Source organism: Misgurnus anguillicaudatus, chromosome 10 (genome assembly GCF_027580225.2).
Source record: "Misgurnus anguillicaudatus chromosome 10, ASM2758022v2, whole genome shotgun sequence".
Classification (NCBI taxonomy): domain Eukaryota; kingdom Metazoa; phylum Chordata; class Actinopteri; order Cypriniformes; family Cobitidae; genus Misgurnus; species Misgurnus anguillicaudatus.
Genome location: NC_073346.2, coordinates 40,642,198 through 40,667,438, shown reverse-complemented (window position 1 = coordinate 40,667,438; position 25,241 = coordinate 40,642,198). Strand labels below are relative to the sequence as shown.

General features: G+C 35.6%; 1 protein-coding gene across 1 annotated transcript in view; it reads left to right on the top strand.

The window, feature by feature from the left end:
• Positions 1–25,235, top strand: part of spire1b (spire-type actin nucleation factor 1b) — a 31,054-nt gene extending 5,819 nt beyond the window's left edge. Inside the window, exons 4-18 of the mRNA XM_055211557.2 lie at positions 3,844–4,086; positions 4,897–5,022; positions 8,683–8,757; positions 9,164–9,328; positions 9,634–9,720; positions 10,654–10,783; positions 12,826–12,867; positions 15,792–15,943; positions 16,023–16,116; positions 16,237–16,379; positions 16,557–16,694; positions 18,581–18,651; positions 18,733–18,760; positions 18,841–18,983; positions 20,812–25,235. Of these exons, the coding sequence (XP_055067532.2) occupies positions 3,844–4,086; positions 4,897–5,022; positions 8,683–8,757; positions 9,164–9,328; positions 9,634–9,720; positions 10,654–10,783; positions 12,826–12,867; positions 15,792–15,943; positions 16,023–16,116; positions 16,237–16,379; positions 16,557–16,694; positions 18,581–18,651; positions 18,733–18,760; positions 18,841–18,983; positions 20,812–21,070 (1,896 nt within the window). The 3' untranslated portion in view covers positions 21,071–25,235. The remainder of the gene's footprint in view (positions 1–3,843; positions 4,087–4,896; positions 5,023–8,682; positions 8,758–9,163; positions 9,329–9,633; positions 9,721–10,653; positions 10,784–12,825; positions 12,868–15,791; positions 15,944–16,022; positions 16,117–16,236; positions 16,380–16,556; positions 16,695–18,580; positions 18,652–18,732; positions 18,761–18,840; positions 18,984–20,811) is intronic.
• The last annotated feature ends 6 nt before the right edge of the window (positions 25,236–25,241 follow it).

The window sequence follows — 25,241 nt, the reverse complement described above, 5'->3', positions numbered from 1 at the left end:
CATAAGCTTTCCATTGATGTATGATTTGTTAGTATAGGACAAAATTTGGCAGAGATACAACTATTCAAAAATCTGTATTGTGAGGGTACAAAAAAAATAATAAGATCGCATTTAAAGTCTTTACCACACATATTATTAATGATAACGATTGTTTTAGTGTCTCTACTGGCTTACCACTGTAATGATGTTGTTGACTGAATGTAGGAAATTGTAATCATTTACATAAAATGGATGGGAAATCCTTTTCGGTAGGAAATTTACTGTACAGAATGTCTTCATGATCTTTACATAATATATGCAATGTATTTTGGGCTTTTAGCCATTCGACTTACGACTGTTTTTGTGGTCCAGGGTCACTTATTAGAAACCTAAGAAGTGTGCATTATAGACGGTTTCATCAGATGCACGTGCGGTGATGCGATTATGCATCTGAGTGAAACTTTATGCTTGTTTAATGGTCTGACTAGTTGTTAAATTGATCTCTTGAACAAATACCTCGTCGAAAACAACAAATGTTTTGGACTCCTAGGTAATCTATGTGTTGTTTGTTATATAAATAAACTACGTTTAAATGACTTTGTTGTTATTGATTCTTAGTTACGTGTGTTCCACGAAAGCCGTTTGTTTATGTTGTTACTGCTGAAACCGGCTACAGCTGACAAAGCTATATATTGAACGTCAAACGTCAAGCCAACTTCATGCGAATTATAAACATCCTTCAACCTCTCCTAAACTTAAAGTACACACAACATTTAAAGTTTTCATCTTAAACTTTTCCTCTTTTTTCTTGTTACTGTGTGTTATTGTGGATACAGCAGATGTACTGTAACTTGTGAGTTGTGGACAGATTGACTTTTACTTTTGTCTAGACTAAACATCATTACCTCATAAAGCTTGAAGATTATGCTTATTTTCTTTATGAGATTCTTGGGTTAATGAGCGGTTTTAAAGTGCAGTAGATATGATCACGTCATGTCAGAATTTAAAGAATGTGTTGTTAAACTGTTCAAATATTAACAAAGCATCTTTGTGTCTCCTGTGTGGAAAGCTTCTGATGATCAAAGACAAGAAAGTTAACATTTACTATTAAAAACAATTAGAGCTAATTATTTGCAGAATAAAAGTTTTTTATGTTTACATCATATATGTGTGTGTACTGTGTATAATAATTATGTATAATAATTATAATATATAAATACACACACATGCATGTATAATTTTAAGAAGATAAATATTTATATATTAAGTATTCATATTTCTGTATAATATAAATTATATATAAATATAAAAATGTATATACACATGTAAATATTTCTTAAACGTAAACATAAATGTGTGTGTATTTATATATACAGAATTATTATATAAAGTACACACACATGATGTAAACAAAAACTTTTATTCTGCAAATGAGTAGTTGCGATTAATCCTTATGCAGTCCTAAAAACAATAAAGCACATTTCTTGCAACAAGTAATAGTCATTTAACAGTAGACTGTTGTTAATGCAATATGTGTTGTGCATTTATCTGCATTTTTACAGTGGCTTTGCACTGTTTGTAGCATGCTCATATTTAAATAATTTATTAATGTAAATGTAAATATGTTTCAATGTTTAAGTAAGGAGACAAGTTGGCAACTTCTCTTAATCCTAACATACTCATGAGCACACATTTAAAAAAATATGAGCAAACATACAGACGACAGTGAGTTTTCTGTATCTTGTATCATATGTTTAAGTGAAATATAAGAAAGCAAAATCTTTCAGGAGAGTTGACACCAATAACAGGCCTTGCACAATGTAAGTAGGGCAGTTTCACAGTATCAGATCACAGTAAAGAATTCACTAGAAGCAACTCTGCTTTATTATATGACAGAAACCTGCTATAATCCGAGAAATATTCAAATATTATTTAGGGCAAGAGATGAAGGTTATAATTTAAGGGGGGCAAATAATTTTAAAATTAACAGAATTTGTACAAGAAAAAGTTTTTGTATCTCAAGCTCTGGACTAAGGATATCGAATAGTTTTAACGAGGAATTAAAACAATGCCCAAACATAAATCAGTTTAAATTCAGGTATAAAGATATGGTCTTCAAGAGGTACAGGGATGAAGATGGGTGTGAATCATTTACTAAAAGTTCTGGGTAATTGTCTTTGGTTTTATTGTGTTATCGACATCACTGTATATGTGTTTGTGTCTGGTGGTCAATAGTTTAGTTGGATATACATTCAGTCAGAGAGTTACAGGACTGTTGTCAATATTATTTAAAGGTATAGTTCGGCCAAAAATGATATTTAACCCATGATTTACTCACCCCGAAGCCGTCCGAGATGCATATGTCCATCATTTTTCAGACGATGACATTTTCAGTTATTTTAGAAAATGTTTTAGATCTTTCAGTTAATCAAATGTGAAGTTATGGGGTCCACGACCTTCAAGTCCAAAAAATGTGCATCCATCTGTCACAAAATAAATCCAAACGGCTTCACGATGATAAACAAAGTCCTTCTGAGTGTAATCTGTGCAGTTTTGTTGTAGAAATATCCACATTTAAAACTTTATAAACAAAAATAACTTGCATCTGGTAATACCGCCATCTTCGTCGCGTCCGCATTCAAGATCAGAGCTTTACGCAGCGTACGGAGGTTACTCTGCTGCTGCTCTGTGCCCCCGCCCTCCGAATTTGTCATACGTCACTAAGAAAAGTGCGAACACTACGCTAATACTGGTGGCGCTACCGGAAGGTACTTATTTTGGTTTATAAAGTTTTAAATATGGATATTTCTACAAAAGGACCGCGCGGATTACCCTCAGAAGACTTTTATTTATCATCCTGGAGCCGTTTGGATCTATTTTGTGAAGGATGGATGCACACCCCCCGGACCCGAAGGTCGCGGACCGCGCAACTTCACATTTAATTAACTGAAAGATCCAAAACACCCTCCAAAACAACTGAAAATGTGTTTGTCCGAAAAACGATGGACACATGCATCTCGGACAGCTTGAGGGTGAGTAAATCATGGGTTTAATATCATTTTTGGCCGAACTATCCCTTTAAGTGTAATAAAACAGTCATCTTAAACATTCCCAGAATGCACCATAAAATACCACACTCACAAATTATAGTCTTACTGGAAATGTTGTCAAAATATTTAAGATGGCTTTAAGACGATAGGGGCAGGGCTATAAAGACCAGATGGGGGATAACCCCCCCATCACCCAGCAATGTTTACATTGTAAAAAAGTGAAAGTTGGATATTTTTTAACATATTTATTAAGCGTAAAGGCTTACATTTGACTACGGAGCCCCTAAGGGGACAAATTAAAAAGCAAAATTAAATAAATAATATAAAGTTTCGTTTCGTTTTGCGTGCACACGTAAAACTATCGCATGCGCACGTGAAACTTTCGCTTTCACGTGAGCACGCAAAAGTTTTATGTGAGCACGCGAAACGAAGCTTCTGCACGTGAAGGTTTCACGTGAGCACATGAAACTAAGCTTTAGCCCCCTTAGGGGCTCGGTATTTTTCAGGTGTTATCAATGAAGTATTTTTTTTTGTGGATCCAACTTCTAACATTTAGTGTAGATATTGTCTTTACAAGATTTTGTATAATTAAATGAAGAACTAGTTTACCCTTAAATTCTCAAATTTTCATACATATCCCCTATTTCAAAATCAAATAACCTTCTTTCATCTGTAGGACACAGAATCTCCTGACTGCTTTTGAGATTTCTCTGCGGTACATTTGAGTAGTTTTGGGGGCATAATAGTCTGCTGAGGAGATAAGAAGGATTTGTAAAAGACAGCAGTGAGTGATTTATATATTTATTTTGTGCAGCAGGTGATCGAGTCTCTGGGGATTGTGATCTATAAAGCTCTGGATTATGGGCTGCATGAAAGTGAAGAGCGAGAACTGAGCCCACCGCTCGAGCGGCTCATCGATCTCATGACAAATGTGGCCGAGACCGAGAGCGACTCCTGCACCGATGAAGGATATGAAGCCGCTGAGGAAGAAGAAGATGGCCGCAAACAAAATCCAGCCCATTCATACCGTATCCGGGGATACAGTGACATCATTACGGTATTATAACAACTGAACTTAAGTTTCAACGAGAGTTTCTAGAGTATTCATATATGCTCATAATGAAGTATTAGTGTTATACTTACTTACTAATAAATACTTCCTTTTATGCAGTGTATATACTGCCTACTGCTAGACTATTGTCACATGACCTCTTTACGTTAGTGGTGTCCAGATATCATTTGCAAAATAAATATATATGCTTACTTTCTGTATGCATGCATTAAATGTGTAGAGAATGACGCTTGCAATGTCAATGTTGTGGGCTTAATAATGTAAATATACTTGTTGTAAATCTATTGCCAAAATTGTTTCACCAGATGGCCAAGATATTTTTAACCCTAGACATTGTTTTATTTATTTCTGTAATAGCTGGACAGCATTCACTAAATTAAGCATCTGATGGATTTATTGCTGGATTTTGGTTTACATGCACATTGTAAAAATAGCAGGCAATATATAACCAGTAAGGATCAAGAGGTTGTGCTGTATTTGGTGTTGTTAGTACACATTTTCCTCCTCATCTGCTGTGATAAAGGTCACAGCGAGAGCACTTATGAATGTTTATTATCGTGTATGTTTCTCTGTTGTAAAGCATTAATCTCTGTGCTACACAGATGGACATTGTACTGCTGGTATAAAGCCAACAGTGACTCACGTCACCTTCTGTCTATTTATTGCATTTATGAGAAACAAGGACATTTTTATGCCAGACATAAGCTCATCGCTTTAACATTATGGAAATTCACATGATTATTTGATGATAATGAAATGATCGTAATTGATTTGCTCTGTTGTGTGTATCTGCAGCTTTGTAGTCTTCATCTGCCCAGTCCTTCAGATGCGCTCGGTCATTATCAGGCCGTATGTCGGGCGCTCTACGCTGAAACCAGAGAGCTTCACACCTTCCTGAAGAAGATCAAGAGTGTCAAAGAGGTCTATCTCACTGACATGTTTGTCATCATAAAAAGAAGCCTGTTTTAAAGGGCCCATATTATGCAAAATCCACTTTTACAAGGTGTTTGGACATAAATGTGTGTTGGCAGTGTGAACACAATCACCATACAATAATAGAAATCCACCCACTGCTCATTTTTTATTCCCAATTAAACATTCTGTTTTGATTCTCTTGTTAATGTGATGTCACACTAACAAAGCCCCACCCACCGCCACTGACTGTCTTTTCTAAATGTTTTTGTTAGCACATTGTGGCACTAATGCGGTATAAATACTATTGGCTCAGACTGTATTCACAGGAATCAAATCTTTTTTTAACCCCTTCAGACCTGATTTTCAGGTGTTAAATCAGTGTGCCTTATTTTGATTGGTTGATCAGCATTTTTATTGGTTTGAACCACAAAACGTGTGATGTCCATTCTAGTGGACACAGGGTCTGAAGGGGTTAAAACAGTAGTTCATTTGCATTTAAAGGTACACACATGAAAACAACACTTTTTTGCTCCCGTTCAAATAGGCACATTTTGGGGTATTTTGAGCTGAAACTTCACAAAAACATTCTAGGCACACCTGAGGCTTATATTACACTTGTTAAAATTGGCATAATATTGGCCCTTTAATGACCGTTCAGATGGTTGGCATTGTGACATTATTGGGGAAAAAACTTAACATGCAAATGCATGATGTGAACCAAATTTCAGTTTCTTTCTGCACTCACAGTAGAGATCAGCAACTCAATGTATACCTTTTGCTGTGGGTCAGTAAGATCTTTATCAAGTGTTAGATGAGACGAACCCTTTAGCTTCATCAGTTCTTCTCTCTGTGCTATCTGATGTTGTTCCCATGAGAGATTAGTGTTACTGTAAAACTGAATTTTACTCCTGAATGAAAGCTGCTGATGCTGCTGCAGGGACACGATGCGATGACAGCATCATTTTAGGCTCTGTGAATTTCCTAAAGAAAATCAAAGTGCTTGCAAGGCAACATTACAAATGTGGTAAAGATTTAAAGGTATAGCAGAGGATTTTCTTTTTCCGGGTGGATCATCAAGACTATTGGTCATCCTAGTTGTCAATCATTCTGGTGATATGTTTACATAAGGCCGTTGTACGTGCTCGTCTCTAGGTTCGCTTTCTGCACATGCGCACTTTCAGGTGTATATTGGCGCTTTTCCATTGCATAGTACCCCATGGTTTGGTTGGCTCGGGTCAGCTTACTTTTGGGAGCTTTTCCATTTGGTGCAGTACGTAGTACTCAATCCTTTTTTTTAGAACCACCTCGATTGGGGTTCCAAGCGATCCAAGCTGATACCAAAACGTGATGCGAAAACACAGTAGATCACTGATTGGTCTGAGAGAATCGTCACTACCAGTGTCATCACTATAATGTAAAAGATTAGCTTTACCTTCATGCTAGCTTGCGCTGTTTTGAGCAAACATTTTATCATCTGTGCTCTGCTATAAGTTCCCAAACTAGCTTATAGAGATGAAAAACATCCACAGGTTGAGAACCAGGGACACCATACCAGTTTTGCAGTTTGTGGCAGCACATTCGCGATGCACGTGCGCATTATACTTGTATTAGGCAACTTAAATGAGCCTCAGCGGAGCGCGTCGACTGACGACGCCACCGGTGTTTGTACAGAAACTGTCATGTGAGACAGAGGGAGTGATAAACACGATGTGCAAACATCTTTGTGGTGGTCAATTTTGATTTTGTGGCGGACTGAGAAATGAATGAATGTGCGGGGATGTTTAGCATTCCAACAACACTCTCACTTGTATGATACAGCAGCAGGCATCGCAAATATAACGACAGGCCTATAATCCCTCCCACTGCGAAGTGTAACTAAACTTGATGGAAAAGCTAACCAAGCCAAAGTGAGGTGAGCTGACCCGACCCAACCCAAACTGTGGGGTAAAAAAAGTGTCTATGAATTGTATGACAAGAAGAGAAAGGCCTCTGAACAAGACCAAAGTGTTTTTGGGAGAATATAACACTGGCATGCACTGGCATCCCACTGATGCCTTAGTCATGAAGTTTCTACTCAACAGGTAAAGTTTGGCATGCTATTTGGAGAAATCCATTTAAAATCACTGCTAGTAAAAGTTGATGTAAGCTATGATTAGCGATGCTAGCCCTTGCACAAGTCACGAACCGCAAAGACACGGTAAACATCTCAATGTATGAGCCATGCCGACAGGAACTTGTAAACAGAGCGTTTAATAGGCGTTCCCTCTCGGGAGCAGGTAGAGTGTTGCACAATTGCATTTTTTAAAAAAGTGGAGACGGCGGTGCTTTTTTTAAAATTCGGGAAAATGTTCCACTATACCTTTAAGTTTGGTTATATCAGAGCAGCTTTGATCTCATTGTCATGATGTTTAACATGCGTCTGGATTTCTGGATCAACACATAGTCGCTGTACAGTGCAAAGACAGATTTAAATTAGGGCTGTTAAAAGATAAATCGCGATTAATTGCATACAAAATACAAGTTTGGTTTTGATTTTGATACTTTTAGATATTTATATATTTTATATTATATATAAAGTAAAAAATATATACATACATGACTTTTTTTACATTTTTATCTACAAAATAATTATACACAGTGCACAAACATATATTATTCAAAAACAAACTTTTATTTTGTATGTGATTAATCGTGATTAATCTTTTGACAGCCCTAATTTAAATCTATGCAAGGAAGACAAAATCAATCACAATTTTTTTTTTTAAATGTAAGGAACAATAAACCAATTAAGTATGCACGGAAGACCAATTGCAGTTTAATATGCAAATATTATGATGACGTCATTAGTGTTATTTACATTTTTAATGGTCAACCATCAAAGTCAAATGTAGATTATCATTTTATTAACACAAATCTAAAAAATCAAATAAATTCTTAAAGTATACATGCTGCTAGAACAAAACTACATTCAAAAAAATGAAGCAGTTACGACTAAATTAATTTTTCAAGTTTAAAGGCGCTCTAAGCGAATAATGTGCGACATCACTTCCTGTTGATGTTTGAACTGTTTTCAAACAAACGGAGCGTAGCTAACGCCTCCCTCTCCCTTCCGTGCTTTCATGAACGCGCCCAACCCCCACCCCCAAATCCTTCTTGTCGTTTATTGGCTGGAACACTTTGTTATGTTTTGTTGTGCTAGGTTTGGCCACTATGTTGATATTGCCGTTTGTCGAGCCTGAGCTGTCTACAGAGATTGCGTTTTTTACAGTTTGATCAGCGGACAGGCAGCAAGCAGATAGTGAGGAGATGTTTGCTGTATGTAACAAAAAATGTTTTATGGTCTAAAACGCGTCAATTCGCTTAGAGCGCCTTTAATGCACTCCAAAAAAATTTGCTGGATTGATTCAACTCATGGTTTTATGGGAGTTAAATGTCATGAAAATAATGTCACAATGCAACAAATCCTAAAACAGAATTGATTATATTTATACAGAATGTTACTTCTTTTGATTTTGGGGTGAAATTTGATACAGACGCATCTTTGCACAGATTTTGGCAATAATAGACACACACACATAGAGAGCTGCTGTAGTAATAAACTGAAACATGTGATTCTGTCGGTCTCGGCTGATGTGTGAAGTGTTGTGTCTCGCTCTGATTGGACAGAACCTGCGTAAGATAGAGGGAGACACGGTCGACGATCAAGGCAGAGAGTTAAACGAGCTGCAGAATGCTGATTGGGTAAGAGACCCGCCTTTCAAAATAATGGAGACATTTGATTGGCTCCCTGTTGTATTTGTTTGCTCATTATAGTTTTATAAGTATAATTTCACAGAGTCTTTAAAGGTTTCCTTAGTCTCATATTGTATGTTGTATATTACAAAAAGAATAGCAAATCAGTTTTATAAAAATATTTTCTAGATAGAAATGAGATTAAATAGAGGGCAAATAGAGACTTGATAGATTATTGTCCTGAGAAACAAACACAATAATCTCTCACAGGGTCTCATGAATGTTTTTGGTCAAACATCACAATATAAGGAACAAATATAAGGAATGCTTCACAAGAACAGATGATCTGAGCAGTACGGTGTAAAGTGTTTCATTGACTGTTAAAATGATGCATATGTATTTTACGTGTGTGCAGGCTTGGCTGTGGGTTCAGGTGATGCGAGATCTGAGAACAGGTGTGAAGCTGAAGAAGGTTCAGGAGCGTCAGTATAACCTGCTACCCATTGAGTTTCAGCTCACACCGTATGAGATGCTAATGGATGACATCCGCTCCAAACGCTACAAACTACGCAAAGTCATGGTGAGGTCACCACGCATGGGTTGTGGCTAGAAGGGATACAGCTACGTCCTACCCCCCAAACCTAACCCTAAACCCAACATCTCGCGAGATACATGCCGCTGTGCTTTACAGTTTTTCTAATTGAATAAAAGTAAACTTAATGACCACTTGAAATTTCAGCAATTTAAACCTAATTATAAAGTTTATCTAAATAATAATAATAGTCAATGGGAAGAGTGACTCTCAGGTGTCAGGAATGTGTTTATGCTAAATTAGTATGAATTTATCTTTATTAGATATTATCTCTCTGTCTTTCTCTCATTCAGGTGAACGGAGACATTCCCCCCAAGTTAAAGAAAAGTGCTCATGAGGTTATACTTGAGTTTATCAGGTCCAGACCTCCTCTCAACCCTGTAAGTTTTCATTATTCACATCTAAACCTGACTAAACCTAGTTTGGTACAAAAGAAATGTACCCGACCCGAAATGACCTGAATCACTTTTTTCCCAAACCAAAGGTGCATAAATAATTTTTATTTAAAAGTAAGACCCGACCCGAGACAAACCCGAGTCCAACCCAGTGGTAATTGTTTTAACCCGACTGGAACCAAATGTAAACGGCACTGACGTGTGCAGTGTAGACTGTGCGATGATGACACCTATTGAGTCGGCGGCACATGTTAGCACGACGTCACCAGCATTCGCTGGTGGTAAACAAATACTGGTATACAGGTCATAGCAGCAAATACACTGTGCATTGATCATGCTGACTTTTTGACACTGTCAGAAAACTATCGTAGGCTATCTTTGGACAAAAGATCGGGAAAACTGCCGTCTTTGAACCTCTCTCATTGTGCGACATAGGACCACCGATAATGAGCCACAACTATTTCCCGATGGTAATCTTTCGTCTGGGACAGGCAAAAATCGTGCAGCGTATCCCGAGCTTTAGACCTGAACCCGCTCAGGTCTCGGGTTGGACCTCGGGTTTTCGGATCTAAGTGGACACGTGAAGACCTTTAACTTAAACACACAGTCCATCTAACTCCACTTACTTTTGCCATAATCAAGGCTTTGAACCGGTTCACGAAACGAAAACGAAAGCCAAAAACTTTTGATGTTTTGCAAGGAACAGAAACGAAACCAGAAACTTTCAAAAAACATGTTGCGGAGCAGAATCGTTTATTTAAAATCATAATAACAGTTTATTTAGTTTTAATTCACATAGAAATATCCGTTACCCAGTGGTATTTGAGTGTATACAGTGACTAGTTAAACCAGATTGCAGGTGGTTCTTGTGCATCTATAGATTGTATGTACAGTATGTGTGATGTATACGTATTTCAGGTGGCAGCACGAAAGCTCAAACCGCAGGCCGAACGTCCACCCAGCCTGCATGAACGTATACTAGAAGAGATCAAGACGGAGCGCAAACTCAGACCCGTTTCACCTGATCAGATCCGCAGGAGTCGACTCGGTGAGACTCGCACGCATTGAGTATAAAGCTGAATATTCATCATGTGTCATGTATGAAGTAGGGATGTATAACTACTAATCGCGATTAATCTATAGCAGAATAAAAGTTTTTGATTACATCATATATGTGTGAACTGTGTATAATAACTTTGCACACACATGCATGTATATATTTCAGAAATGTTTACTTGTGTATATACATTTATATTATATATAAATAAAATTTCTTAAAATTATACATGCATGTGTGCATATTTTTATATGCATAATTGTTATACACAGTACACACACATACATGATGTAATGAAAACTTTTATTCTGCTATAGATTTATTGCGATTAATCGTTATGCATCCCTGGTCACTAAACATGGCTTTGCTTTGCTGCAGACTCAGTTGTAAACATGCTCCAGCTAGCATGTTGATTAAGAACAAACAGGTTTTATTTCATGTATGGCACGTATATGCTTCATACATGGCTGAATTGATCATGACTGTCTTTGTATTTACATCTATATACACTGAAAATGAATGAATTGTTGCTATAACCACATGCATAGAAGATTCCAGAGCCATTTTTGGATTTGGATTACATCAGATGTTATTGAAAGGAAAAAACAGCTTGTAATGTTCTAGTAAAATAAATTAAAAGCATTTTTTGGCTAAATCAGTAGTCCGTTTCTTAAACAATACAACTTTTTACCCAGTTTTGATTGCCCAGTTTTCAGAAACTGATCAATTTCAATAGAATAAAATAGTCTAGTCGTAGGCTACTAAATACTCACTAAATACCTTATTTATGAAAACTAAATAAGTGTGACAACTGGCAAATTGAGTTGGAATGAGCAAATGAGTTTTTATATTTTGACATTCTGTATTAATTCGCCACCAGCTTTTTTTCATAAGTTGGCCGCCAGCATTTTTTGTGATTTTAAAAGAAGTTTCAAAAAAAAAACAGACCCTCTGCTTTCAAACAAACAAACAAAACAGGAAAATCCCTTTCATCCTATCTATATTTTTCTCTGCTTATAAACTCTTAAATATGGGTACTTTTCTTCAAAAATACAAAAAGCTAAAATAATTCCATTGTTGTAAATGAATTTTGTTAGAGATCAGATTCAGAATGATTTTCAAAACATAAACGCAATGTAAAATTAAAAAAAAATTGCTTCAGTTTTTTTATAAATTAGGGAAGTGCATCTAGTGGATAATCACGGTATTACAGATAACCATAAAACATCATCAGTAACACGTTTTTTTTTTTATGGAAATGTTTTCTCTTAAATGATGAGATATCTCGTCAATGGCAGGGAAAGAGTTAAAAAACTTTTAAATGATGTATGATTTGTTGGAATCTGACCAAAAATGACAGAGCTACACATGTTTGAAGTTAATAGAGTCAGCAAAGTCAATTTTGAGAAAAATCGAGTTAAATATTTTTGAAAATTCAAAAGCAAAATCACGGCATCTTTACCTTAAAACCACAGATAAAACTCATTTCATTTGGCACACACAAAGTCAAAAACAATGTCTATAGGAAAAATATGTGTTTAACTTTTTCCTTTCTTTTGTTTGATTGACATTGAAACAGACAGCTTTAAGATCTACTGTAATGCACGGATTTAGTATAATCTTACACATCAGATATTTTCCCCCAACCGTTAACCGTTTTAAAACTAAAAACCAAAACGTGCATGTGGATGGAGACGCATCTTTGTATTAGATTAAGCATTTAGGATGGTACACCTCTCTACGAACATGTACAAATAAAGATCATTAGAGATGTTTAATGATTATTTAAAGGATTGAGAATGATCGCTAGATGAGGGCTTAATGCACTTACTTTTTATGAAAAACTTAATTTCCACCAAAATCGACATTTATACTTTCTTTCACCTGTAGCTCAAAGTTAGACCGTGTGCATTCAGACTCATTTTGCCATTACAGGTCACAAATGTACTGTATTCAGTATTTATAATAAAAGTTGTTTTGAAAGCTGTACTTGTGATTTGAACAGTTTTAACTTGCTGCTTGTTTTTTTGCAGCAATTCGGCCTCTTAGTATGTCTCAGAGTTTTGATTCATCAGGTAAAGTGTCTGTGATCTGATGCACTAGCGTGTCAGTCATCTGATATATTGTTGCATCTGTGATCTGATGCAGTTTTATGTCAGTGATGTGATTCGCTGGTGCGTCTCTCCGTTAGTGATGTAATGCATTGGTTTGTCTGTAATCTGATGCACTGGTGTGTCAGTGATGTGATGTCTGTAATCATTAGTATTTGTTTTACTGTATATAGCCATTCATTCATTATCTCATCATTTCATGCCGTAATTGTGAGCAGTTCATTTGAAGGCACCCTTTGATGTTTAATATCTATTTAGTTTTTTTTTATACTGCCATCAGGGGTTTCATTTTTAAAATGTAGTTGACCTTCAAATGAAATGTGACTATTTAACATCTATTAAATGATTGATTATTGTTCTTGTGGATCCTGCTTACTCTCAAGATCTCTGCGGTATCTTCTGTACATTTAGTTACGGTAGCACATACAGTATGTCATTATGTGTTAAGTGATTTGACTGATTTGTGTTAAGATCTTAAAAGGTGGTTAGACCTACACAACCATCTTACAACAAACCTCTTTGGAGCAGTTTCCCGGATAGGTTTTAGATAAAGCCAGGACCAGGCCTTAGTTATATTTAAGACATTTAAGTAGTTTTTACAAACATACCTAAAATCATCATGTAAATCTTGAGACAAAACAATCACTGATATATTTTAAGATATGTCAGTGCAAGCTGTTTTTAGTTAAACCAGCTCACATGGATTTTAGTCTTGGACTAGACTTAAGCCCTGTCTGGGAAACGGACACTTTATGTATAAGCAGACATCCAATCACTAATAATACAAGAAAATCTAACAGAAATATATTTCAGATTACATTTACATGTACTGTATGCATTTGGCAGGCGCTTGTGCATTTAAGCTTTTATGAGTACATGCTTTCTACGGTCATAAAAAAAATCTTGATAATTTCCTCACCTCCATGTCATTCAGGGTGTTTGTGTCTTTCTTTGTTCAGTCGAGAAGAAATTGGGTTTTTTGAGAAAAACATTCCAGGATTTTTCTCCATATAGTGGACTTTATTGGACCTCAACAGTTTGCAGTTTCAATGCAGCTTCAAAGACGATCTCAACCGAGGCAAAACCATTCTCATTTTCACCAAAAAATAAAAAATATGTACCTTTAAACCACAACTTCTTATTAATAATATTAATTAATAGTTTATTGTTTAAAATGGTCCACAAGTGTGCGTTTCACAAATGTAACACGTGACCTTTCAATGTGATTACGTAATGCATAAGGTCGCACTGGTGCATTACACGGCTAGTGCAAGACGAGAAGGTGTGGTTTAAAAGTACTTTTTTTTGGTGAAAATTAGGATGGTTTTGCTAGATAAGACCCTTATGCATCAGTTGGGATCGTTTAGAGACGTTTGAGGTTGCACTGAGGCTGTAAACTGTTGAGGTCCATTGGGGTCCACTGTGTGGGGAGGAATCCTGGTGTGTTTTTCTCGGAGGCCTTGATTTCTTCTCGACTGAACAAAGACGTGGACATGTTGGATGACATGGGGGTGAGGAAATTATCAAGATTTTTTTATGAAAGTGGAGTAATCCTTTAAGGTCTTACTAAGCACACTATAAACTTCCAGGCAGGTGGGACACCGGCCCCTCCAGGACCCAGTTTGGGTAACCCTGACGTAGATCATCAGGTTCACTTCTCACTCAAGCTGTTATGACTAGGACTGTCACAATTATTACGTTTGGCTGACGGTTAATTGCCTAATAAATTGTGACGATTATGACAATTAATTGACTGTATTTGACTTTTGCCGGTTATGATGATAAATTGTCTATTTTATTGCTACAGACATTTAATTCTCATACATTTTGTTTGTTCATGAAATCATTTTCATACATTGTTGTGATTATTTAAATTAAATCTTTTGCAAGGTTTATCTAGCAGTGAATATTAATACACATAACACATATTTAAAAGTAATTATTTAATGATAAATAGTTCATACTGCTTATCAAAGTTTTGCAGCATTTCTTTAAATGCTGTTTTTTCCACTGTGTTGAATTGTTTTGCAGTTTATTGCATTACACTGTCACTTAAGCAACGCCATCTAATACTGTCTTGTTTATACAGGCGCTACAGCTCCCCCTTCTGTTTTTTAGAGAGTTGTGCAATCATTGTGGTGATTTGAAATCATCGCAATGAGGTCAAACAATTGCGATGAGACAATTATTTAATCATTGTGACAGACCTAGTTATGACGATATTATATTTTGCAATAAAACGTGAACATTTAAATAATAAGAACTAGAAGCAGAGCCTCTGTCACTGTCTTTCTGTTGGCTGTTGTGTGTGTCTGTGGTGAAATTTGTGTGTTTAAGATTAACCACTACTAAACTGAGAAGAGCTCATGTAACATCATCTTAACCGCTGACAACAGAAATATATTGATTGTAAAGTAATAAACATGCAGAACTCTGTATAGAAATGTAATTCACAAAGTCGTGGTGACTTGTTGAATTGTTCTGTAAAACAAAATATTCCCAGTTTATATAATTAATATTTACATCATTAAAGGGATAGTGCTCACCCAAAAGTGACCACAAAAGGAAGTTCTGATGACCCCAAAGAAAGATATTTTGAGGAATGTTTGAAAACAAACTTTTCATGAGCCCCAATCACTCCCATAGTAATCTTTTTTCCTACTATGGAAGTGAATAGGGCTCATGATCGGTTTGGTATCTTCCTTTGTGGTCATCAGATCAAAGAAATTTATACAGGTTTGTAACAACATGAGAGTGAGAAAATGATGACAGATTTTTCATTTTTGGGTGAACTATCCCTTGAATGAAATAAATATGTTAAACATGATTTCATGTTTTGCATGTTCTTCTTCATTTCTGTTTGCTTTTCATTGTGTTGTGTTGTACAGACGTGTCCTCTGCTGATGGCTCCATTAAAGCCTCCAGCTCTCTATCATTGGCTAATGGTGTATCGTCGCTTCAACCCAACACCTCCAGTGGGTTTCAGAGGAGACGACTTCAAGCCCCGACCCTGTCCGAGCTGGAAATTTCAGATTCAGATGTGAGGATTTTGTGTTCAATATCATATATCTGACGGTATGTAAGACTTTTACTAATGTAATGTAATGTCTTCTGCTCAGGATGAGACCACAGATCAAAAGTCAGTCAGCTGTTCTAGTATCTCTACATCTATGATGGATGACACATCTCCAGAATCTGTGCTCGGGAAGAAAAGTGAGTCCAGCACACTTGTAATAATGTTAAAAATAAGGAAGTGAATTTAGGTAAAGGTAAAGAAGTGATCAGCACCTGATCCTGCAATGTATTAATAATGTGTCTGTCATCTTTTGTTAGCTCCGCCCATGTTCCTGCCCATCTCATCCACACCGCAGCCCGAGAGACGACAGCCGGCTCAGCGGCGACATTCGATCGAGAAAGAAACGCCGACGTGTGTCCGACAGTTTCTGCCTCCATCCAGACAGAGCTCGAAATCCTTAGTAAGTGTGATGCTGTATCTGCTTGTGTTCACTCCATCACTAATGCTGTTGTTCCCCTACAAACTCTTGACTTATATCAGCTCGTTCAGAATTTAGTTAGTGTTATATCCTGGAAGTGAAAGTTTATTTGGATTTTAATGCTGGTGTGTAACTTATGTGTGCGATATGTTTGGACAGGAGGAGTTTTGTTTTCCTGTGGAGTGTTTGGCTTTGACTGTACAGGAGGTCATGCACATTCGCCAGGTTTTGGTCAAAGCTGAGCTGGAGAAGTTTCAACAGTATAAAGACGTATATAATGCACTGAAGAAAGGGAAGGTAAGAGATGGATTTACTGCATGCATCTCAAATACAACCAATGTGAATATAATAAAACAAATTTATATTTAAAATACATTTCAATACTGCATTTCTTAAATAAAAAATTATAATCACGTTCTTATCAAAACATTTTAGTGTATAAAAATCTTTAAATGTGACCCTGGACTACAAAACCAGTCAGAAGTGGCACAGGTATATTTGTAGCAATAGCCAAAAATATAGTGTATGGGTTTTTATGCCAAAAATCATTTAAAGGTGCCATAGAATGTAAAACTGTATTTATGTAGGCATAGATGAATAATAAGAGTTGTGTACATGGTAATGACAAATCATGAACCTCAAACACGACTGTTTCCTTCTTTTGTATGTAAACTTGTGCATGCAAAAGACTGACCGCTGGAAAACAAAACTCAACATAACACCAACTGTGACGTTACAGTCCAGATGAACGCCCAACATTAAATTAAGTACATAATTAGTTTTTTTTTACATAAGTACAAAGTGCTATGTGCTAGTTAATGCTATATGCTAGCGTTTAGGCTGAAGTTCTACTATTGATGTTACAGTTACGTTTCGCAGGTCCATACTGAAAAAACACAAACTTACCAGTCATAAACGTCCATTAACAATCTTCAAACAAATTGATTATTCCTTAAAATCTGATACAGACTCAAACATAAGATCTGTTTACACACACACACACAGAGCTACTGAAGGAGCTGCTCAGAGAAACAGCCAATCATTATTATTCATGACCCTTTCAAATAAGGTAATAATAGACCATTTCATTATAAAAGCAAATCCTAGGGTTGTAAATGGACATTGAAAACAGACTCTGAATCATTTTCGCACTTAATAAAGCCACAAATCTTCTGTGTAGATATCAGAGAACAATATAGATTTTCTCTTTTTTTTTTTTTTGCACCCACATATTCCAGATTTTCAAAAAGTTGTATCTCGGCCGAACTATTATCTTAACAAACAATACATTAATGGAAATCATATTTATTCTGCTTTCAGATGATGTATAAATCTCAATTTTAAAGAATTGGCCCATATGTCTGGTGGTCCATGGTCACAAATATTTCCATTGTTTTTATTGACAGATAAAACTCCCACATAAGCCCTTTTCACACAGACATTCCGGAAAATACAGGGAAAATGCTGATGAATGATTCAGCTTCAGAGTGGATATTTGATGATCTCCCTGATATCTGCTTTAATACAGTTTTTAGATATTTCTCATCGTGATTGTTAATATGCATTTAAAACCCTCGTTTTGAGGAGCTGAACGATATATCTTGTTGGGATGATGCGCGGGTATTTTTGTTTATTATAAGCTCAAATGAGCACGTGATAAACTCCGCTTCAGCGCGGTAAGTGACGAGCTAACTTACGCGTCAGTCCAGTTTACTGACATTTCTAGTTGTGAATGTTGTAAATCCCTCATTATAAAGAGTTGAACCAACTTCATGTTGCCATGACACGCGCATCCTCACTTCAGCACGTGCGTCATTGTTTATGCCTTTCATTTATCATTTCCTGATAACTGCTTCAATCTAGTTTGCGCCATTTCTTGTCATGAATGTTGATCTGCATGTAAATCTCTCGTTTTAAAGAGCTGAACCATAACATAACGCGCACGTCCTCACTACGACACGCCCATTACGGCATTGTTTCGGCTTCTTGTTCACACAGAGGGTTTTCCGTGTATCTTACTAGGTCCTCTTTCCGGCAGAAGATTTACGGGACATATTTGTGTTCACACAGAAGCTTGTCTGGCAATTTTACGGGTATTTTCTGGGAGCTGTGTGAATTGGGTTATACTGTATGACGTATGAGCCAGCACTAAATCTTTTACTCCTGACATTTGCATTTCACAGCTCTGTTTCTGCTGCCGGATAAAAAGATTTTCTTTCTTCACCTGGTCGTACACCTGTCAGTTCTGCAAAAGGTAAAACCCTGCTGTGCAGTACTGATCTGAGATCAGCCACAGTGAAACTATGACATCATGTCTCTTCTTTTATTTTTACAGGCCCGTGTGTTCACAATGCTGTAAGAAAGTAAGTGTCAGTCTGTACTGTGTTCTGTATTTCTGCTTGTTGTATCTCACGCTCATATCAGCTCTTTTCTCTGGGTTCAGATGCGGCTGCCATCAAAGCCTTATGCAAGTCTACCTATTTACTCACTGGGTCCGTCCACACTGAAACGAGACGCTGCTGTTCCCACGTCAGATAAACCCAGCACGAGTCAGCATCGGCCCAGCCTTCAGAGAGCTGTGTCCAGGTAAAACCTGTAACCCCGGTGCACAACCTTTTAATGCTCGCTCTTTTCCAAATCATTTTCTACATCATCTGTACTGCACATGCAGTCAGGTGTTAACACCAGTAATGAGTGTTCTTACATTCAGCATAAAGCCAAGTGACTTAAACTTACTGTACTATGGTAAAATCACTGTAACACATGGCCTCTCATGTAATTTTTAGTTGCCATACAACATGCTGCTTTTAATTTAAAATGTAAAGTCCAAATGTAAGATTTTTATTTTTTCGTGACTCATGCCATTCATAATTAAAGTTGTACATAATATTTTTTAAATAAGCTTACATTTGATGTGTATCATTACTTTATGCTCTATTTTTGAGTTATGTGAGCAGAGACTGTAAGGTCAGAAACATATGCATTCACTGCAAAAAATTACTTTCTTTCTTAGTATTTTTGTCTTGTTTTTTAGTACAAATATCTAAAAATTCTTAAGTCAAGATGCATTTTCTTGAAGAGCTAAATGACCAAAGAAAGTAAGATTTAATAAAATAAAATTGTATTAAATAAAATTGAAGTGAATTTATGCTTTAAGCAAGCAACAAAAATCTACCAATGGGGTAAGACATTTTTTCTTGAATTAGGTGTTAAGGAAAAATAAAACTTTTTCTTAAACCCCATTGTCAGATTTTTTTGCTTGTTTAAATTCACTTAATTTATATTTTTTGTCTAAAAACTAGACAGTGGCGGAGCCAGAGGGGTGCCACCCCAAATTTAACTACATAATGATTTTATCGTAGGCTGGAAGGGTGTGTAGTATTTTTGTGGACTAAAGAAAGTCTGCTTTTATAATAAAGATTGGCCTTTCTTTTTCTGTGTGCACTGTTTTTACAACAAAACTAAATGCTGTGTTTTTTTATTCTTTTTTTATTTTATTTTTTATATATATATACATTAAAACAAATTAACAAACAATAAACCAACCATTCCTTGACAGCAGCATTTACTCCATATTAATAAGTCAATTAAAAATAATAATCATTAAAATAATAATAATAATATTTAAACAAATTGCAATATATAAAATTATATATAAAAATAAATTATAAGAAAAAAAGAAACATATACAGCATAGTGAAAATCAATGAAACAGCAATTTAGATAAAAATTCCTTACTGATCAATTAGTTTTTTAATGTGTTTAAATATATACTAACATGTGTTTTTTAATCTTGAAGTGATTTTTACTGTATGATGAGCCGCCTTGAACTGAAACGCGACACACATAATGTTTGATCGCGCGCGGGCACAGAGCTTAAATGCGTTCATGTTCGCGTCTTTTTGGCTGAAACGGATAAATACACAAAACATTTGTCAAAGTATCATAGCAAACAATTGTTTATGTCCTCATCGAATAAAATTTTATTGTATTTGGTCTAAACAAAAAAAAAACAATCAGAAGAGAAAATCACTCAGTGCTCCTGTTTGACTAATATTTCTTTTTAAATAAATTACTTTTAAATAAAATACTTGTACAGTAGGAATATATCTAATGTGTAATGTAAAGTAATTAGCAATCATGAGATTTATTCATGCTTTTTTGATACAGAGTTACACAACGTTTTCTTTCATGGACTAAATGGACCCCCAAAGTAGCCTTGGCCCCCCTAGCCACCCCTATTTATAAAATTATACTTCCGCCACTGAAAGTAGGCTTATTTTCTTAAGTCATTTTGCTCATCAAGAAAAAGCATCCCAATTCAAGAATTCTTAGATATTTGTACTGAAAACAAGACGAAAATACTAAGTAAGATTTATATTTTTTAATTCTCTTTTGAATCTTTTTCTGTAAGATTATCCAAGCCTACGAGACAGTCGTCCTCTTCCCAAGATGAACCGGAGCTTCCCAAAGAGCTGATGGAGGACTGGACTACCATGGAGGTTTGTGTTGACTGTAAGAAGTTTATCTCTGATATCATCGCCTCCGGTAAGCAAAGTCTCTCTCTGGCCAACAAACGGGCGCGCTTGAAGCGTAAGACTCAGTCCTTCATTATGGGATCTGAGAAGAGTTCAGACTACAGACCATCAGAGAGGACCATCAATGAAGTATAAAACACTGAAGACCACAGCATCTTCTGATGTAATGTTATATAGATTATTAACAGACTGATGAACTCTTATGGACAGATGCAAATATACACGTGGACCGTTTGCTCTTGTTGTGATGTAATGATATTCAGATCGTTCGTCTCTGTATGTACTGATGTCACACAGGTGGACTCAAATCTCGGTAACATTCAGATCTATTTTACTTCTGCAGGATGATATATCAATTCATTTATGATATACTTACAATGCGTTCTCTGGGAATATAAAATAAACTTTGTGTTTATTGTCATTTAAAACACGGAAGAATGGAGTCAAAAGGTTAAAAACAAGATGACTTCATAATGTCAGACAAAAAGTTGTTTAAGGGGGCGTGCACAGCTGAGCATTTCACCTAAAGGTGAACATTATTCAACTCAAAACACACCAGCTGCTGGCTTTTTTGAAAAGCGTGGCGCTTTCATTGGAAACAATTAAAAACATCTGCTGGCGTAAACGCTTTGGTGTGCACACTACCTTAGAAATGAAGGATGATATATTACATATGACATAGACCAGGAATATGAATATAACATCAGGAACTTAAACCAAGTCAGTTTTTTGTTTATTTCTTCAGACATTCTTTGTCTCTGACTTTGTTTGTTCATTTGTCTTCATGACTTTAAACTGAAAAGCACAAATCCATCAGACATGGAAAGATAAAAGCAGGATAAAATATCATTTTCTATTCATATTGTGATGTTAAAGTGTAAATATTTGTACAGCATATGTTGATTATTTCAGGTTTGACTGTAAATAATGAATGTGATTTGATGTGAGTTGTACAGTTTAAGCCCAGTTTACTCTAATTCCTGGCCCAAGTTTGTAATTATTATGCATTTTTATTTTATTTTTTGGTAATAAAAAGTTTTTATTTTTTAGATAATATTCTTTTGAAATTAGACCTGGGATGTACAGCTACTATTTACATCAGTTAAAGATGTAAGAGCGTTTAGACAATGAAATCGAGACATTTCGAGGTCATTTCATATCATATTATTATTATTCTTAAATGAAAATTCTCTTATCATTTACTCAACTTCATGATGTTGCAAACCTGTGTGGGTTTCTTTGTTTTGATGAACATGAAGGAAGATATTTTAGGGAGTTGTTTGTAACCGGGCCAATCGGGGGCCCCATTCACTTTCATAGTAAGAAAAAAGAATTCTGTTGAGGTGGATGGGGCTCATGATTGGTTTGGTTTTGAATCTTCATTTCTGTTCATCAGGGCAGGGACATTTGTGCAGGTTTGTAACAACATTAGAGTAAAAAAATGATGAGAGAAATTTCATTTTTAGGTGAACTATCTCTTTAAATAATCATGTGTTTTGGGTTCTTCATACATTGTGTATGTTTGAAACTTCTTCACATGCTCCAGACATTACTGTATATTATTTCTTTTTGACAGACATGTGTGTAAAAGAGCAGCTTTTATGTGTAATGTAATCTATTTGCCTATTTGGGTTTGTATAATTGTTTATGCTTCTCAGCATCTCAACATTTTCCTGTTTCATACAGTATTTTAAATAGTTTGTGTTATTATTTTTTTCCATGTCAGAGAGTTCCTATGGAAATATCTGGAAATTTTAAAGGTGCCGTAAAATGTAAAAAAGTAATACAGTAATAAAACTGTATTTACTGTAGACATAGATGAATAATAAGAGTAGTGTGGATGGTAATGACATATCATGAGCCTCAAACACAATTGTTTCCTCCTTCTTATGTAAATTTAATCTCAACATAACACCAACTGTGACGTTACAGTCCAGATGTAACTCCCCAACATAAATTAACTCATTCACCGCCAGCCTTTTTGAGAAAAGTTGCCCACCTGCATTTTTGTGATTTTAACAAAATTTTCACAAAATTCCTTGCAGGAAAAATTATTTTCTATAAATATATAAACATACAAATTATATCAAATTAAAGAACACACCCTCTGCTTTCAAACAAACAATAAACAAACAAACAAAATGGTGAAAAAACGTGTCATTATATATTTACTTTTTCTACTTAATTTAACCACTGAAATATGGATATTTCTCTTCAAAAATACAACATTTTGAGCAAAAAGCTTAAAAAATTGCATTTTTGTAAAGAAATTTATGTTAAAGATCAGACTCAGAATTAGGGCTGGGTATTGTTAGGTATTTCGCAATTCGATTCGATTCCGATTCTTGAGGCTTCAATTCAATTCGATATTGATTTGCTTGCTTCGATATCGATTCAATAATAAGTAAATACACAAGCAATTAAGTACCCGAGTATATTTTTAAATAATGTGTGTAGTATTACTAATGTTTGATTACGTTGATGGTGCAGGCTTGAAAGAAGTGCTGCTGTTTGCCATCTTTGATCTATCTGTTTTGATAAAGCACGTCTTGTACAACGCTGAACGCTCTCACTAGAGTGTTTCCCACAGCGCCGCCACTGGCCGGGGGGGCTGAATCGATTCATAGGATTTTATGAATCGATATTGAACTGAGAAACAAATAATTGCAATGCATTGATGAATCGATATTTTTACCCAGCCCTACTCAGAATGACTATCAAACATAAAGGCAGTTAAAATAAATCATTAAATCTTTTTAACTTCCATTTTTGATCAATTCGTTTTGGCACCATCTGGTGGATAAAAGCGGTATTACACTTTCACTTTGAAATTCGTCCAGAAAGGCATATTTATTAGTTAAATATGAACTCATAAATGACGAGATAACTCGTCAATGGCGGTGAATGAGTTAATTACAATGTTACAATTCTAAAAACAAAGTTGTGACTACTGAGTTAGTGCTATATGCTAGTTAATGCTATATGCTAACGTTTAGACTGAAGTTCTACTATTGAGGTTACAGTTAAGTTTTGCAGGTTCATACTGAAAAAAAACACAAACTTACCACTCAGAAACATCCATTTACAATCTCCAAACAATTGATTATTTCTCAAAATCTGATACAGACTCAAACATAAGATCTGTTTACACACACACAGAGCTACTGAAGGAGAAACAGCCAATCAGAGCAGAGCTCAACATTATTATTCATGACCATTTCATTCTAAAGGCAAATCCAAGGGTTGTAAATGGTCATGTAAAACTGTCTCTGGATGATTTTTGCATTTAATAAAGCCACAAACCTTCTGCATAGATATCACAAAACAATTTAACAGATTATTACAATGCATTCTTTGGCACCTTTAAAATCCCCTGAAGTGATGGAAATGTTTATATCCCTGCTCTAAAATATTTAATTGACTACATTAAACTCTTCTTGTCATATTGGACACATTTCACTTCAAAGAATAATGGTTTTAATTCCACTAATATTTGATTCACAAATCCACACAATCATTTTTATGAAGTGATTTAATCACTAAACATGTCATGAAAATTCACTGCTCCGAAGTGTTGGGAATCCCGCTGGAAGGGTTTTCAGTAATACATTGTTTTTAATCATTTTGTTGTTTTTGTTTCAGATCCTCTAGATAATTTGTGCTTGTTGAGCGTTAAGTCTTCTGAAGATGCTTTTACACCTTATAATTGAGTAACAGATATGTGATGTGAGTTATGAAGTGTTGTAAGGATGCTGTTTTATTCATTTCCAGTCTGGAAACAAGGTTTGGTTTCTTTATTATCAGTGAATTGTTTATTAAATCAATCTTTCAGACAGAGCCCTGCTGAACATCAGTTTAGGATCAAATCCGTAATATTTGCAGTAAAATAAATCAGCATGTGTATAATAACATCCGCTCAAATGCAGAGTTTTGAGCATAAATGCCTGATGTGTCATGAGATTCACTTGTAAATAAATGCATACAGCTGCAGGTGTGCATGCTTGTGAACTCAATCTATAGGTTGTACTTTTATCGATGGCTGTGATTTATTTTGTGATCTCAGCCAAAGATGAAGAATAAAATAAAACCAAATGCTGTAATTGTTGTGATTTTTACTCTTAGAGCAGAACCTGCTTCATGATTTTAAGGGTCAAAGTAAAAAATGCACAAGCAAGACTTTTTGTTTTTTATTAGTTGCAATGACATTAATTTATCATTAATATATTTTTCATTTGTAGACTCGCAACCTGAGACTTTTGTGTATATCTGAATTATCAAACAGACTCTTTAGGCACTAGAAAATCAC